This window comes from Notolepis coatsorum, assembly GCF_963971535.1.
Source record: "Notolepis coatsorum genome assembly, chromosome: 5".
Lineage (NCBI taxonomy): Eukaryota > Metazoa > Chordata > Actinopteri > Aulopiformes > Paralepididae > Notolepis > Notolepis coatsorum.
In genome coordinates, this window is record NC_140169.1 from 100991045 (window position 1) to 101010905 (window position 19861).

At 38.5% G+C, this 19861-nt stretch overlaps 1 protein-coding gene across 4 annotated transcripts in view; it reads left to right on the plus strand.

The window, feature by feature from the left end:
• ptprk (protein tyrosine phosphatase receptor type K) overlaps positions 1 to 19861 on the plus strand; it is a 229760-nt gene that overhangs the window by 149745 nt on the left and 60154 nt on the right. For all 4 annotated transcript variants that reach the window (XM_084315223.1, XM_084315225.1, XM_084315224.1 and 1 more), the window contains exons 10-16: positions 2511 to 2693; positions 5153 to 5272; positions 10679 to 10788; positions 11946 to 12147; positions 13689 to 13794; positions 14070 to 14142; positions 19608 to 19730. In XM_084315223.1, coding sequence (XP_084171349.1) covers positions 2511 to 2693; positions 5153 to 5272; positions 10679 to 10788; positions 11946 to 12147; positions 13689 to 13794; positions 14070 to 14142; positions 19608 to 19730 — 917 coding nt within the window. The remainder of the gene's footprint in view (positions 1 to 2510; positions 2694 to 5152; positions 5273 to 10678; positions 10789 to 11945; positions 12148 to 13688; positions 13795 to 14069; positions 14143 to 19607; positions 19731 to 19861) is intronic.

The window sequence follows — 19861 nt, forward strand, 5'->3', positions numbered from 1 at the left end:
TGTGTGTGTGTGTGCATGAGCACATGTGCACATGCGTGTGTGTGTGTGTTTGCCCTTGAACCTGTGTTGTTATGAGCATGTTGTAGACATTCACACACATACTGACCTGCACAGATTTAATCACAATTCTGTCACAACCTGAGATGGCCCTAGTGTGTGTGTGTGTGTGTGTGTGTGTGTGTGTGTGTGTGTGTGTGTGTGTGTGTGTGTGTGTGTGTGTGTGTGTGTGTGTGTGTGTGTGTGTGTGTGTGTGTGTGTGTGTGTGTGTGTGTGTGTGTGTGTGTGTGTGTGTGTGTGTGTGTGTGTGTGTGTGTGTGTGTGTGTGTGTGTGTGTGTGTGTGTGTGTGTGTGTGTGTGTGTGTGTGTGTGTGTGTGACGGACAGATAGATAATGGGTTGTCAGAGGAAGCAAGTTCTCGTCCTTGTGTCTCCTTCAAGAGGGAGGAGAGGAGAGGAGGGAGGAGAGGAGGAATGGAGAGGAGGGAGGGGAGGAGAGGAGGGTTGGATGGAGAGGAGGGAGGAGATGAGAGGAGGGATGGAGAGGAGTGATGGAGGGGAGGGATGAAGAGGAGGGAGGAGATGAGAGGATGGATGGAGAGGAGGAGGGAGGAGATGAGAGAAGGGATGGAGAGGAGGGAGGAGTGGATGGATGGAGAGGAGAGAGAAGAGGAGAGGATCTCATTTAAATAATGATCTAACAGAAAATGGAATCTTCCTCTGAAATGTTGTTTTTACCCTTTTACATTAGAAAACTGTGTGTATTGTGTGTGTATTGATCCAGTTAAATGAGCCTGTTAATGTAATTAGTGCCCAGGGCAGTGAAGAAAGGAGGTGGATATTGGGTCCAACAGCTATGAACACACACACACACACACACACACACACACACACACACACACACACACACACACACACACACACACACGTCACACACACACACACACACACACACGCACACACACACGACTACAGATTTGTAGGTGTCGTTGTCTGGATGTTAAGTGTCAGTGAGATGAGCTGTTTGTGGGAGGAGTCTACTGCTTCACAAAAGCTTTATTCTCCTCCAATCAGAAGCCAGGACGGAGAATTTGTGCAGACATTTTATTAAGCGTATACTGACAACAGTGGAAAACAAACCTGAAATCGACCACAACAAAACCTAACCCTAACCACAGTATGACTGTCAATGTAACATCAATATGACTGTAGCTGTAACCGCATTACGACAGTAAGTGTAACAGTAGTATGCATGTAGATGTAACATCAATATGACTGTAGATGCATCATTACTTAGTATGGCTGTAGGTGTAACAGAAATATGGTATTTTGCTGCAGCTGCATAGTTATAGTCTGTGCAGGTTTTGGTGGACACACTTAGTGGTCAGACATTGCTAATAGTCCTCAAATTCTCCAGCTGCTGGCAGCAGTCCATGCCCACGGTTGTGGAGCGTTTCTTGCCTTTCCGGTAATCCACCACCAGCTCTTTGGTCTTGCTGATGTTGAGTTACCATTTAAGGTCATCTTAGACTTCCATGTAGGCTCTTTATCTGCTGTGTTTGAGATAAAGAGCAGATGTTTTAGCTAGGGATGTCCGATATTATCGGCCTACCGATATTGGCATTAAAATGTAATATCGGAAAATATCGGTATCGGTTTTCAAATATTAATTTATTATTTATAAGTTTTTGACATTTAACCTTTATTTACCCAGGCAAGCAAGTAAGAACGCATTCTTATTTTATTTATTGTCAAAAGTATGCATAATGTAGGGCGGCTGGGTGGCACAGCGGAGATTGCACTCGTCACCAATGCGAGAGACTCCGGTCTCGAATCCGGGTGTCGGCAATGCCTCCGGCTTGGGCCAGCCGTCATACTAACTCGTTTGGCTGAGTTAGTGGGAGGAAAGTCGATGGGGTTGTAATCTGGCGTTGTGGACAGCGACTCCTACAGGTCAGGTCAGGGCGCCTGCACAGCAAAAGACAGGAAGTGGCGAAGGCAGCGTGACCTCCCACATGTTACACTTCACCAATGAGAGTCCGCGCTGTCAGGTGAAAAGAGAGCTGCTGGCTGTCTCCGCATGTGTCGGATGAAGCATGTGGTAGACCTCAGGGCTCCCTTGACCGACCAGTAGGGGGCACATGCGCACAATGACCAGGTAGGGGAGGGGGGAATTGGCATGGCGACTAAATTGGGATGGGAGGAAAAAGCACAGAAAATCAGGCAAAAAAAATTATTCCGTTTTTTTCGGGGGGGAAACCCTGCATATATCGGTATCGGTTGATATCGGTATCGGAAATTAAGAGTTGGACTATATCGGATATCGGTAAAAAAGCCAATATCGAACATCCCTAGTTTTAGCATTTCTAGTTATTTCTAGTTACACACAACATCTTTCCTAATCCCATGCTGTGTGTCTGTCTGGGAGAACATTTGAAAGATGAAATGCATCCCCCCTCTCTCCTTCTCTCTCCCTCTCTCTGTCTCTCTCTCTCTCTCTCTCTCTCTCTCCAGAACCCATGCGTACTCCAAAGCGTCTGAAGATCGCGGAGACGCGTTCCCGTCTGATTGCTGTGGACTGGGAGTCTCTGGGATACAACATCACTCGCTGTCACACCTTCAACGTCACCATCTGTTACCACTACCTGACCCCCAGCAACCACAGCAGGGCTGACTGCATCGAAATGGACCCCAAAGGTAAGAGTAGTAGTAGTAGTAGTTTGTCTCGGATTGTCCCAGTTTCAAGCTTTATGACTGGGGTCCCGACAAATATCTGTAAAACATTAACATGTTCCGGGTTTCAACATTCACTACCAAATTGTCCCGGTTTTAATCAATAGAAAAACATCAACAATGTCGTTGTCAGGCTTTTGCTATGATGCTTTGGGCATGTGCGTCTCTTTCGGACAGAATCAAATACCTTCCATACATTTTCTATCTGTTCACTTACGTTCACAATGTAGCCGCAGGCGATTTATATCACGGTTTACTGTATTTCACGGTTTCCATTATATTCCTCTTATCAAACCAGTGATAATAATGAATAAATATCATTATTATTATTATTATTATTATTATTATTATTATTATTATTATTATTATTAACACTATGATCGCCGATGACGAGTTAAGACGTCATTCCTAGCCATGCTCATTCTGCCGAAGACGCCGTAACTCGTCTTTGATGTCAATATTTCAAAAATCTGTGTTTTATCGGCAGATCGCCAACCGGAAATGAGCCTTTGAACCGGAAGTGCTCATCCATATGTGATCCGGGCACTCGCTATCATTAGAGAGACTCCGTCTTGACACAGTGAACATCGATCGGTGCAAATAACTCGAAAAAACAACATGATTTGGACGTATATACTTTTTTTTTATCCACTTTTTCTCCCATTTTCTATATTTTCTCCCATCCCAATTTTCGTATCATCCAATTCAACCCTCCCCTGTCACGAACGCTGTTTCTTGCCTCCCACAAGCCGGCTGCAATGTGGACTAAGTCATACATAGCACAAGTCCCCTCCGGTACTTGAGGTAACAGCAGTCGCATCTTTTCACCTGCGCAGCTCGATCTCTCAGTGGCGAGGAGTAACGCGTGGGAGGCTCATGCTGCCCCCGACACTTCCTGATTCTACTGCGCAGGCGCACCAACCGACCTGTAGGAGTCGCTGTCCACAACGCCCGATCCCCACCCATCAGTTTCCCACCCTCTAATACTGCCAATTGTATTAGTACGGACGACCAGCCAAACTGAAAACAATGTGGAGAGCTGGATTCGAACATGCGAACCCAGCGTCTCCACATTGGTGGCGAGTGCCTTGCCCACTACACCACCTAGCCGCCCTGATTTGGACGTATATACTATTATACAACCTGGAAATGGATCGGGCATTTCTCCATCCCATAATAGAAAAAATTCTGTTCCACGCTCATCTGCCAGCGGCGCGAGGAAGCCATGGTAAGATTCAGCGTTATATTCTAACGTGTTCCATATAAACTGCTATGATGAACATATGACCCACTCTGGATGAATCATCTAATGCTGCCCACGGACATATTATAAACGATCCCCCGCCCATCCGGTCATCATCAGATGACACGTAGTAACTTCTAGAACCACGTCCAGTTGACATTTTTTATCTCGCGCCGATTGCTATCAAACTGTATTTCATCATCAATATAATGCATTTGGAGCTATAAATCAAGTTCTGGAGAAAGCTGCAGAAAACGGTAAAAACATACTTATACTTTAGACCATATTTTAGTATGAATATGTGAATGAAAAAGTTTAACGTTGCTACACCCTGAACAATACATATAGGACATTGAATGGGCCATAATAATGGCAATTTAGCAATAGAATTTAAAAAGTTATAGCCCTGCAAAGAAGGGGAACTTCTCCATAGACAAATAGAGCTGGCGAGGGATGGTAAATTATGAATTGAACCCATGGCGATCAAAGTGTTAACAACAATAACATCAAACATGATATACATATACATATATTATATATATGCACACCCATACTATAGTATCTCTTCCAAACAAACCAATATTTTCTCAGCAGTAATACTGCCTCTTATCCATACACATTAGAGTAGTCTAGATGTAAGGCACTTACACTTCATGTACATGTCAGGGTAGATCCAGGGGGGGAGACTCCAAAAGTATTTCTGACATAACTCTCTAATACAGCCAACAGATGGACCTGTGTTGTCAGGGTCCAGGCGCTCTGTGTGTCGGATCCTGCATACATAGCTTAATGTGCTTCTGGTAGTATTGTTCTGCCTCCCTGATAGAAGAGAGAGCGAACACTAGTGTGACTGGATGGATGGATTTGCTCTGCAGGTTCAGTTTGCGTAGGTTGGACCTTCCTCCTATCCATAGATTCTGCAGATAGGGTTAGGGGTAGGATAGGTCTGGAAAGATGCTGAACATTTCAGTTGCATTTCAGATCGCTGTCAGTTTCTTTAAAATTACTAGACCTTTTCTAACTTGACAACATGAACATTCTAAATGGGACCAAGTGTACTTCATGTTGCAGTGTTTTATTAATACAACAGTTGACGGGAAATAACCTGGGGCCAAGCTGTTCCTCGAGCAATGGAATTCTTCTACTAATTTACTTTTTCTGATATTGTTTTATATTCCAGCACCTCGCCACCTGGTGGGAAACTTGCCTCCCTACACCAACGTTAGCCTGAAGATGATTCTAACCAACCCTGAGGGACGCAAGGAGAGTGATGAAACCATCATCCAAACTGATGAAGATGGTAGCTTATAGATATATACACACATATTGATGAAGATGGTAGCTTATAGATATATACACACATATTGATGAAGATGGTAGCTTATAGATATATACACACATATTGATGAAGATGGTAGCTTATAGATATATACACATATTGATGAAGATGGTAGCTTATAGATATATAAACACATTGATGAAGATGGTAGCTTATAGATATATACACACATATTGATGAAGATGGTAGCTTATAGAAATATAAACAACACATATTGATGAAGATGGTAGCTTATAGATATATACACATATTGATGAAGATGGTAGCTTATAGATATATAAACACATTGATGAAGATGGTAGCTTATAGATATATACACACATATTGATGAAGATGGTAGCTTATAGAAATATAAACAACACATATTGATGAAGATGGTAGCTTATAGATATATAAACACATTGATGAAGATGGTAGCTTATAGATATATACACACATATTGATGAAGATGGTAGCTTATAGAAATATAAACAACACATATTGATGAAGATGGTAGCTTATAGATATATACACATATTGATGAAGATGGTAGCTTATAGATATATAAACACATTGATGAAGATGGTAGCTTATAGATATATACACACATATTGATGAAGATGGTAGCTTATAGAAATATAAACAACACATATTGATGAAGATGGTAATTTATAGATATATAAACACAAACTGATGAAGATGGTAGCTTATAGATATATACACATATTGATGAAGATGGTAGCTTATAGATATATAAACACATATTGGTGAAGATGGTAGCTTATAGAAATATACACATATTGATGAAGATGGTAGCTTATAGAAATATACACATATTGATGAAGATGGTAGCTTATAGAAATATACACATATTGATGAAGATGGTAGCTTATAGAAATATAAACACATATTGAAGAAGATGGTAGCTTATAGAAATATACACATATTGATGAAGATGGTAGCTTATAGAAATATAAACACATATTGATGAAGATGGTAGCTTATAGAAATATACACATATTGATGAAGATGGTAGCTTATAGATATATAAACATATATTGGTGAAGATGGTAGCTTATAGAAATATAAACACATATTGATGAAGATGGTAGCTTATAGATATATAAACACATATTGATGAAGATGGTAGCTTATAGAAATATAAACAACACATATTGATGAAGATGGTAGCTTATAGATATATAAACAACACATATTGATGAAGATGGTAGCTTATAGAAATATAAACACACATTGATGAAGATGGTAGCTTATAGATATATAAACACATATTGATGAAGATGGTAGCTTATAGATATATACACACATATTGATGAAGATGGTAGCTTATAGATATATAAACACACATTGATGAAGATGGTAGCTTATAGAAATATAAACACACATTGATGAAGATGGTAGCTTATAGATATATAAACACATATTGATGAAGATGGTAGCTTATAGATATATAAACACATATTGATGAAGATGGTAGCTTATAGAAATATAAACACATTGATGAAGATGGTAGCTTATAGATATATAAACACACATTGATGAAGATGGTAGCTTATAGATATATAAACACATATTGATGAAGATGGTAGCTTATAGATATATAAACACATATTGATGAAGATGGTAGCTTATAGATACACACATATTGAAGAAGATGGTAGCTTATAGATATATACACACATATTGAAAAAGATGGTAGCTTATAGATATATAAACACATATTGAAGAAGATGGTAGCTTATAGATATATAAACACATATTGATGAAGATGGTAATTTATAGATATATAAACACAAACTGATGAAGATGGTAGCTTATAGATATATACACATTGATGAAGATGGTAGCTTATAGATATATAAACACATTGATGAAGATGGTAGCTTATAGAAATATACACATATTGATGAAGATGGTAGCTTATAGATATATAAACACATATTGAAGAAGATGGTAGCTTATAGAAATATACACATATTGATGAAGATGGTAGCTTATAGAAATATAAACACATATTGATGAAGATGGTAGCTTATAGAAATATACACATATTGATGAAGATGGTAGCTTATAGATATATAAACATATATTGGTGAAGATGGTAGCTTATAGAAATATAAACACATATTGATGAAGATGGTAGCTTATAGAAATATGAACAACACATATTGATGAAGATGGTAGCTTATAGATATATAAACAACACATATTGATGAAAATGGTAGCTTATAGAAATATAAACACACATTGATGAAGATGGTAGCTTATAGATATATAAACACATATTGATGAAGATGGTAGCTTATAGATATATAAACACATATTGATGAAGATGGTAGCTTATAGATATATAAACACATATTGATGAAGATGGTAGCTTATAGAAATATAAACACATATTGATGAAGATGGTAATTTATAGATATATAAACACAAACTGATGAAGATGGTAGCTTATAGATATATACACATATTGATGAAGATGGTAGCTTATAGATATATAAACACATATTGGTGAAGATGGTAGCTTATAGAAATATACACATATTGATGAAGATGGTAGCTTATAGATATAAATACATATTGAAGAAGATGGTAGCTTATAGAAATATACACATATTGATGAAGATGGTAGCTTATAGAAATATAAACACATATTGATGAAGATGGTAGCTTATAGAAATATACACATATTGATGAAGATGGTAGCTTATAGATATATAAACATATATTGGTGAAGATGGTAGCTTATAGAAATATAAACACATATTGATGAAGATGGTAGCTTATAGATATATAAACACATATTGATGAAGATGGTAGCTTATAGAAATATAAACAACACATATTGATGAAGATGGTAGCTTATAGATATATAAACAACACATATTGATGAAGATGGTAGCTTATAGAAATATAAACACACATTGATGAAGATGGTAGCTTATAGATATATAAACACATATTGATGAAGATGGTAGCTTATAGATATATAAACACATATTGATGAAGATGGTAGCTTATAGATATATAAACACATATTGATGAAGATGGTAGCTTATAGATATATAAACACATATTGATGAAGATGGTAGCTTATAGATATATAAACACATATTGATGAAGATGGTAGCTTATAGATATATAAACACATATTGATGAAGATGGTAGCTTATAGAAATATAAACGCATATTGATGAAGATGGTAGCTTATAGAAATATAAACACATATTGATGAAGATGGTAGCTTATAGATATATAAACACATTGGTGAAGATGGTAGCTTATAGAAATATACACATATTGATGAAGATGGTAGCTTATAGATATATAAACACATATTGAAGAAGATGGTAGCTTATAGAAATATACACATATTGATGAAGATGGTAGCTTATAGAAATATAAACACATATTGATGAAGATGGTAGCTTATAGAAATATACACATATTGATGAGGATGGTAGCTTATAGATATATAAACATATATTGGTGAAGATGGTAGCTTATAGAAATATAAACACATATTGATGAAGATGGTAGCTTATAGAAATATGAACAACACATATTGAAGAAGATGGTAGCTTATAGAAATATACACATATTGATGAAGATGGTAGCTTATAGAAATATAAACACATATTGATGAAGATGGTAGCTTATAGAAATATACACATATTGATGAGGATGGTAGCTTATAGATATATAAACATATATTGGTGAAGATGGTAGCTTATAGAAATATAAACACATATTGATGAAGATGGTAGCTTATAGAAATATGAACAACACATATTGATGAAGATGGTAGCTTATAGATATATAAACAACACATATTGATGAAGATGGTAGCTTATAGAAATATAAACACACATTGATGAAGATGGTAGCTTATAGATATATAAACACATATTGATGAAGATGGTAGCTTATAGATATATAAACACATATTGATGAAGATGGTAGCTTATAGATATATAAACATATTGATGAAGATGGTAGCTTATAGATATATAAACACATATTGATGAAGATGGTAGCTTATAGATATATAAACACATATTGATGAAGATGGTAGCTTATAGAAATATAAACACATATTGATGAAGATGGTAATTTATAGATATATAAACACAAACTGATGAAGATGGTAGCTTATAGATATATACACATATTGATGAAGATGGTAGCTTATAGATATATAAACACATATTGGTGAAGATGGTAGCTTATAGAAATATACACATATTGATGAAGATGGTAGCTTATAGAAATATAAACACATATTGATGAAGATGGTAGCTTATAGAAATATACACATATTGATGAAGATGGTAGCTTATAGATATATAAACATATATTGGTGAAGATGGTAGCTTATAGAAATATAAACACATATTGATGAAGATGGTAGCTTATAGATATATAAACACATATTGATGAAGATGGTAGCTTATAGAAATATAAACAACACATATTGATGAAGATGGTAGCTTATAGATATATAAACAACACATATTGATGAAGATGGTAGCTTATAGAAATATAAACACATTGATGAAGATGGTAGCTTATAGATATATAAACACATATTGATGAAGATGGTAGCTTATAGATATATAAACACATATTGATGAAGATGGTAGCTTATAGATATATTATAAACACATATTGATGAAGATGGTAGCTTATAGATATATAAACTCATATTGATGAAGATGGTAGCTTATATATATATAAACACATATTGATGAAGATGGTAGCTTATAGATATATAAACACATATTGATGGAGATGGTAGCTTATAGAAATATAAACACATATTGATGAAGATGGTAGCTTATAGAAATATAAACACATATTGATGAAGATGGTAGCTTATAGATATATAAACACATATTGATGAAGATGGTAGCTTATAGATATATAAACACATATTGATGAAGATGGTAGCTTATAGAAATATAAACACATATTGATGAAGATGGTAGCTTATAGATATATAAACAACACATATTGATGAATATGGTAGCTTATAGATATATAAACGCATATTGATGAAGATGGTAGCTTATAGAAATATAAACATATTGATGAAGATGGTAGCTTATAGAAATATAAACATATTGATGAAGATGGTAGCTTATAGATATATAAACACATATTGATGAAGATGGTAGCTTATATATATATAAACACACAGATGAAGATGGTAATTTATAGATATATAGATACCTATTTATGAATAGGTAGTTAATTATGTGTGTGTGTGTGTGTGTGTGTGTGTGTGTGTGTGTGTGTGTGTGTGTGTGTGTGTGTGTGTGTGTGTGTGTGTGTGTGTGCACGCGCGCATGTGTGTGTGTGTAGTGCCAGGCCCTGTCCCCAGCCAGTCGATGCGAGCTGCTCCGTCTGAAGACAGAATCATACTTTACTGGAAAGAACCCACCGAACCCAACGGAGTTATTATACAATATGAGGTCTGTTCTATTCTGTATACATAACCTAACATAGTTATTATACAATATGAGGTCTGTTCTATTCTATATACATAACCTAACATAGTTATTATACAATATGAGGTCTGTTCTATTCTATCTACACAACCTAACATAGTTATTATACAATATGAGGTATGTTATATTCTATATGCACAACCTAACATAGTTATTATACAATATGAGGTCTGTTATATTCTATATACATAACATAACATAGTTATTATACAATATGAGGTCTGTTCTATTCTATATACACAACCTAACATAGTTATTATACAATATGAGGTCTGTTCTATTCTATATACACAACCTAACATAGTTATTATACAATATGAGGTATGTTATATTCTATATACACAACCTAACATAGTTATTATACAATATGAGGTATGTTATATTCTATATACATAACATAACATAGTTATTATACAATATGAGGTCTGTTATATTCTATATACATAACATAACATAGTTATTATACAATATGAGGTCTGTTCTATTCTATATACCGGTACATAACCTAACATAGTTATTATACAATATGAGGTCTGTTCTATTCTATATACACAACCTAACATAGTTATTATACAATATGAGGTCTGTTCTATTCTATATACATAACCTAACATAGTTATTATACAATATGAGGTCTGTTCTATTCTATATACATAACCTAACATAGTTATTATACAATATGAGGTATATTATATTCTATTCTATTCTATATACATAATCCTACATAGTTATTATACAATATGAGGTCTGTTTTATTCTATATACACAACCCAACATTGCTATTATACAATATGAGGTATATTCTATTCTATTCTGTTATATTCTATTCTATATACAGAACCCTACATAGTTATTATACAAGATGAGGAAACAGAATACAGCTTTATTTGACAGAAACAATCATGTCTGTAACTCTATGAAACATCTAGAAATTAAACATAGAAGGGCAGAACATGACAAACCCTAATGGGAACAAATCAAATTCACTTTGATAATGTCATCACTCATAAAACAACAGAAATTAAATCCTAAATGGCTGCTTCTGCAAAAGTTCAGTTTAAAATCAAAACTTTATTTTGATGGATGTCCCTTTAAATGCTTCTGTCTGTCGCCCTCTCCAGATTAGCTACAGTGGGGTGCGTTCCTTTGACCCATCAGTGCCTCTCCAGCGGCCAGGGCTGACAGTGTCTCTGCCCTCTAATGCCACCCACCACCTCTTCTCCCAACTCCACCCGGGCGTGACATATCAGCTCTCAATACGTGCATCCACCTCCAAGGGTTTTGGACCTGCAATCACACTCAATGTTTCAACTAATATCTCAGGTGAATATGAGAAGTTTGAATGTTATTATTTATTATAATTATCTCAGGTGAATATGAGAAGTTTGAATGTTATTATTATATCTCAGGTGAATATGAGAAGTTTTAACGTTATCATTAATATCTCAGTTAAATATGAGAAGTTGTAATATGGTATTATTAATATCTCAGGTATATATGGTAAGTTTGATCATGTTATTAATATTTCAGATGAATATGAGATGTTTAATCATGTTATTATTATCTCAGGTAAATATGATACATTTTGATATGTTATTATTAACACATTCCCGGCAATTGGGGGCCGTCTAATCTCACGCTATACGGCCAGAATTTCAAAACAAACTTGCATTGTGCGTGAGGCTGTTTGTAGAGCTAAATCTATACTTTATAGTATTGCTATCTGTCCATTCTCATTGTCAATTGACACCATAAACCGTCCCTTCAAAATGGTTTAAAGAAATAATTGTTTCATCAATACGTTCCCATTTTATAGCGTCTTGAATATAAGCGTTATATGGGATTTGGTCTAGTATATTTCCTGGAAGGCGAGATACAGGGGGCTAAGCTAATAACATTAAATCGAATGGCGTTTCGGCACTACAGAAGCTAGAGCTAAAACTCAAAATGCATATTGTCGGTATTCATGGTCCACCATGAATGCATGAAAGGGGGGGGCGGGGGACATTGTTTCTGATTATTGATTACCAATAACGGCGTTAGCCTCAGTAGCCACATTCGCTGATCGGCTGGTTGAGTATGATAACAAGGCCTGATCAGCATGTAATTTACGTGAAAAAGATCTTACCGTGGGCCGGTTGGATCGCCAAAAGAATTTCCCAGTTATCGATCGCCATCTGGTAGATCGATATGTCCATTGGCTGATGATATATTCCTTTACTGCATAGTGAATTCGGCGTCGCAAAAGGTATTCCAAGCTACAGGCTACACGTATAGATTCCAGCTAACAGGAAACTCCATTCAAAGTCAAAAAAAATAAAGCACCGTTCTGCCACAGGGAACACTGCATTATCGAGACAGCGCCCCTACGAGGATCTGGCCGGTAATGCACTTTTCAGAATTCCAAGAGTAGGGTAAATCTGCAGTGCCGCTCTGTGACATTGACAACCATTAAAATGGAATAAAAGCCAAAACAACCTTGCCACGGACATGTCTGTGGTTGGCCCTCTACCGTTGGATCCGAAACACGGACATGTCCGTGGTTGGCCGGGAACCAGTTAATATGAGATGGTTTATCATGTTATTATTAATATATCAGGTAAATATACGTTTTATCATGTTATTAATATCTCAGGTGAATGTGATAAGTTTGAATATGTTATTATTAATATATCAGGTGAATATGAGACGTTTTTATATTTGATGATGAATATCCCAGGTGAATATGAGATGTTCTAATGTTATTATTCATATCTCAGGTGAATATGAGAAGTTTCAATATGTTTATTATCTCAGGTGAATATGAGAAGTTTCATCATGTTATTATCAATATCTCAGATGAATATCTCTCTCATTCTCTCCAGCTCCTACATTAGAGGACTATGATGGTTCTGAAGCATTTCTGAATGAAACAGCAACAACCATCACTGTCCTCCTCAAACCAGCCCAGGGCAAAGGAGCGCCTATTAGGTACACATGCACACACACACACACACACACACACACACACACACACACACACACACACACACACACACACACACACACACACACACACACACACACACACACACACACACACACACGCACACACACACACACACCATTAACCTACAGCCATAGACCTCTGATATGTATCAGGACCATTATCCTATGGCCATAGACCGTATTTACATATTATTCTGTATTTACATATTATTCTGTCTTTCTCCAGTGTATTTACATATTATTCTATAATTTTTCAGTGTGTACCAGATTGTAGTGGACGAGGTGAATCCACAGCGCTCTCGTCGCCAGGCTTCATCAGACTGTTATCAGGTAAATAACCTTTAGTGCTTCTTCATCTGACTGTTATCAGGTAAATAACCTTTAGTGCTTCTTCATCAGACTGTTATCAGGTAAATAACCTTTAGGCCATGGTTACACTGGGGGATACAGCAACATTTTTGTTGCTGAATGATTACGTTTGCTGTCCAAGTTAAAAAGAAACGCGGTTTTGGCAGGATAACGCGTTGTCCTACTGGCAACGCTGAAAAGGTGTTTCCGTTTTGGATACTCGCCAAAACTCGCAGACAATGGTGCCATGTAATCTGCATGAGCCGGATACGGAGCCGTTGTTGCTCAACGCCCATGCGCAGTAGAGACATGCATGGTTATTTCCAGTGTTTACAGCAGAGCTGTCCCAAGTGCATGAATATTAAAGGCAACCAACTTGTGTTCAGCTTTTCTCTGATTGGCCACGACCCCACGCCGCTAGCCCGCCCCCTTTTGCCGCTAGCACAAGCGGCAGGAACCTTCAAGTTCCCTGGTGCAAAATAAATCTGGTAGTTGGTTTATGACGTTAATTAATAATAAACACTGTTAGGACTCTTAATAATAAACACTGTTAGGACTATCTGACTCTTAATAATAAACACTGTTAGGACTATCTGACTCTTACTAATAAACACTGTTAGGACTATAAACACTGTGCGGACTATCTGACTCTTAATAATAAACACTGTTAGGACTATCGATTCACGCGTCACTACTGTAACTAGAAACTCTGCTGGGTGTCACTGTACATCAGTGTGGAACTGTACGCTGTAACGTTATATGTTATTTCGCCCGTGGAGGCTGCTGAAGCGCCAGTGGGGCGACGCGGTGGTTTGTCCCCGGCTTCCGTGCGCCGCTGCTGCGTCAAGCCGGCGGCGGCGCAAAGGAAGCCGGGGACAAACAACCGCGTCGCCCCGCTGGCGCTTCAGCAGCCTCCACGGGCGAAATAACATATAACGTTACAGCGTACAGTTCCACACTGATGTACAGTGACACCCAGCAGAGTTTCTAGTTACAGTAGTGACGCGTGAATCGATAGTCCTAACAGTGTTTATTATTAAGAGTCAGATAGTCCGCACAGTGTTTATAGTCCTAACAGTGTTTATTAGTAAGAGTCAGATAGTCCTAACAGTGTTTATTATTAAGAGTCAGATAGTCCTAACAGTGTTTATTATTAAGAGTCCTAACAGTGTTTATTATTAATTAACGTCATAAACCACATATCCGTTGTAGAAGCCCTTCAATGACAGCGCTCTCATATTTTGCGAATGCATAAACTATATCTTAAATTATGGCTATGTGTCTAATATGGCTGTCGCTTATCAATGACTTCGCGACAGCCATATTAGACACATAGCCATAATTTAAGATATAGTTTATGCATTCGCAAATATGAGAGCTCTGTCATTGAAGTGGGTGGTGGCAGCGTTATAGATAGGAGGTGTACTGTATGTCAAATGTCGGTCATGTGGTGGAAGAGTTTAGCACAGTCACACAACAGAACACCAGTGTTTCTAGTAGATATGTTTATTAATATAAATAAACACCTCTGTCTGAACTGGTTCGACCACCAAATGATCCCAGCTCACTCTCTGCGCGTCTGCCGTGTCTCTCAGCGGATAAGGGCGTGTGCTAGGGCGGTCACGTGGCCGTGTGGCCAATCAGAGAAACGCTGAACGAAAAGCTGAACACAAGTTGGTTGCCTTTAATATTCACGCGTCCCAAGTAGCTGCGGCTACCATGTGTTGTCAAGTTATTGTTATAAGGAGCCCAGTCCAAGCTACAACAGTCTGCATTCCCTTAACAATTGTTTGTATTGAGCCGTATTGTATTGTACCCATTCTGCAATCTGTTAAATAAAGTTTACATCCATTCATTCTACTAGCGTTAACGTTACCACGCTGCTAGCCACAATGCTATACTGTTATACTGGCATATCCCAATCACGTTAGCACGTAAGCTAACAAAATCGGCGACGATCTTTTTGTGAGACTAAACTCCGCTCTTGGTGGTCAATTGTGTTGATGTTAGTTTTGTTTCATCAACAAATGAGAGGCAGAACTCACAGTGAATGTATCCATTTTGTTTATTGCACTTTTATTGCACTTTCTTTGCTGAAAAATAAATGCTATGTTGGCTAAATGGCTCACGCGAGGCATTTAAAGATGGTGGATTGTTGATTTTTAGCAGGAAGTGTATTGGCACATTCAACTTTTCTGATTGGTTGAAAATTGCCTTCATGTTTGAACTACATCGCCACCTACTGCCACCTACTGCTTTGGCATTGTACTACATGTATATACATCACTGTGCTCAGGAGGCAAAAACGATGTCTAACTTGCCTGCCATTACGTTGCGTTCTGAAAAGCGAAACTGACCCTGAAAACTAAACGAAAACTGGCCATTAGTGTAACCGCAGCCTTAGTGTTTCGCCATCAGACTGTTATCAGGTAAATACATTTTAGTACCTCAGATGAAGAAGCAGACAGGAGGTAGAACGGTGGTCTGGTAATCAGAAGGTTCTTGGTTTCATTCCGGCAGCGTGTCTATCTATCAAAGGTAGACAGCGATCTTAACTGGTTCTGCGCCAAAAAAATTTATACTCGTTATTGCCCGCCATGCGCTCAGCGCCAGAAACGAGTTAACTCGTTTTTGGGATCGTTATTTCGTTTATTCGCTATATCTATTCATAATTAATAGCTGCAGCCTCTGGTATACCCTTCAGACCCTGTCTGAGCTGGCAGACGGTCAACACCGCCCTCTACTGCCATGCGGAGCTATTGCATCCCATTGTAAATGGGCTGGTGTGTTTTAGGAGCCGATCTGAGCCGGGCGGGCGGGGTTTAAAAAAGAAATAATAATTTACTTTATCTTTTCCCCCCTCCTTTTTCCGTTTTTTTCTCCCATCCCAATGTTAGTCGTTATGCCAATTCCCAATCCCCTACCTGGTTGTTGCGTGCTCTGTCCCCTACCGTCGGTCTGGGAGGGCGGAGACTATCACATGCTTCCTCCGACACATGTGTAGCCAATCCCCACTTCTTTTCACTGGGCAGCGCGGACTCTCACTGGGGGAGTGTAACATGTGGAAGGATCATACTACCTCTCCCAGATCCTTGCTGTGCAGGCGCCCCGACCGAACTGTAGGAGTCGCTGTTTTACAACGACCAGGACCCACCCTCGCCGGCTTCCCACCCGCTGACACTGCCAATTGTGTCAGTATGGACGGTCGACCAAGCCGGAGGCACCACAGGGGCGGGCAGGGTTTAAATACTCAGGCGAACCAGGTCTATACAACGATGGCATCGAACAGTAACCCTGCCCGCCCGCCCATATGTAACGTCTGTAATTTGATACGGACCTCCACGAGCAGTATTTGGAATGGCGATCAGATAATTGGATTATTTCTTTTGCATTACATCAGATACAAGGTAAGAACACTATATATAAATTTGATCGTTGATCTGATATTTATTTCTACCGCGATCGTAGCTATCTGTGTCTAGGTGTATGTGCTTATTACCGTTGACTGCGATGGGGGGGGAGCGCCCCGCTACGACGTTCATTTCCTGTATGCATGACGAGATATAATAATGATAATCTAGCGTTGATTTCAGGATGATTAGATAATCAGCCAAAAAATTACAACGTGATTACTGGATTACAGTCAAATGTATTTTTCTCGTCTTTTTCCTGGAATTACTCAAAAGCACCCAAACCATACTCTATTCAAAACGGTATAAAACGGAAATGTACGGATGAAAAAACACTCTGTTTTGGGCATGTTGACTGGAAGCAACTCACTGACAGTCGACCGGGTTATTAGACCCATAGATATATTTTAAGCACTCGCAAATGTCGCAGTCTAAAACTATATCCATTTAATAAAGACCTGGCGATGAAGGGGGATCACATTGACGACCAGCGTCCCGCGCCGATTTATAGGCCAGAGGACCGAGCGTTGTCAACAAACCGATGTACTTTCTAACAGCTATATACTTTATAGTATTGCTATCTGTCCATTCTCATTGTCACTTGAGTGCATAAACCGTGCCTTCATAATGGCTTAAAGAAAATAAAAATCCATCGGTTGGTTGTCATTTTATAGCGCCGTGAATATAAGGTTTATCGCAGTTTTCGCCTAGTCTTTTTTCTGGGGAGCTAGATAATAGGCTAAAGGCTAGTCACGTTATATCAAACGCCATTTCTGCTGTATATATACGAATGAAATAAAACAAACTGCGTAGCATCCGGACTATTACAGAGCATCTATGGATGAAATGGGGGCGGCGGGCGACGCCGATTACTATTATTGATGAGCAATACAGTGTGCGTTCAATTAGCCATTTTCACTGATCGATCATGTTGCATTTTAAAACAATGTCCAATCCAGCTGTAATTTGGGGGAATAGTATCCTACCGTCAGCCCATGTGATCGCCGGCAGCATTTCGTCATTAGTCATCGGAATCTGGTAGATCGATATGTCCATTGGTTGATCATAAATCCCATTATTCCAGGCTGAAATCTGCGTTCGGTAACGGGATCAAAGATGGAGGGTGTTCGTTTGGGATCGAGGCTCATATGAAACGCCCACAGACAGTAAACATATTTTTTTTCAATCGCCCTCAATGATACTGCAGTGGAGCGATGGCGCCCCTAAGCGGATCTGGCCCGTATTGCATGTTTCGAAAATCAAATATGCGGGTAGGTCCTGCAAGTCGATCGGGGACGTTAAGAGCAAGTAGCTCGTATTTATTGCACACTCTGCACTCACTCCTTACAACAACAACAACAACAACAAACACACAAAACAGTTGCGGTTAAGTCACGTCATCACCCTGCCAGGGTTTATGGGTAAAATAGTCCAACAACATGGGCTAGATCGCTGTGAATTTGAATTGATCTAATGACCTTACTTGTCCCGCTGGTGAGTGGCCACTATAACACTTAACTAGGATTCGGGCGGCTACGTGGCGTAGTGGGCAAGGCGCTCGCCACGAATGACGGAGACGCTGGGCTTGCCTGTTCGAGCCCAGCGCTCCACATTGCTTTCAGTTTAGCTGGTCGTTCATACTAATACACATTGGCCGTATTAGGGGGTGGGAAACTGATGGGTGGGGATCGGGCGTTGTGGACAGCGACTCCTACAGGTCGGTTGTTGCGCCTGCGCAGTAGAATCAGGAAGTGTCGGGGGCAGCGTGAGCCTCCCACGCGTTACTCCTCGCCACTGAGAGATCGAGCTGCGCAGGTGAAAAGATGCGACCGCTGTTACCTCAAGTACCGGAGGGGACTTGTGCTATGTATGACTTAGTCCACATTGCAGCCGGCTTGTGGGAGGCAAGAAACAGCGTTCGTGACAGGGGAGGGTTGAATTGGATGATACGAAATTGGGATGGGAGAAAATATAGAAAATGGGAGAAAAAGTGGATCAAAAAAAAAAACACTTAACTAGGATTCTTTCTATCTTCAGGTGCCAGTTTCGTACCACAGCGCCTCCACTGGTGGATCTCCATATTACTTTGCTGCCGAGCTCTCACCTAGCAACCTGCCAGAGCCCCTCCCGTTTACTGTGGGAGACAACCGGACCTATCAGGTAATGCCTTCCTCTATCTATCTATCTCTCTATCTATCTATCTATCTATCTATCTATCTATCTATCTATCTATCTATCTATCTATCTCTCTATCTATCTATCTATCTATCTATCTATCTATCTATCTATCT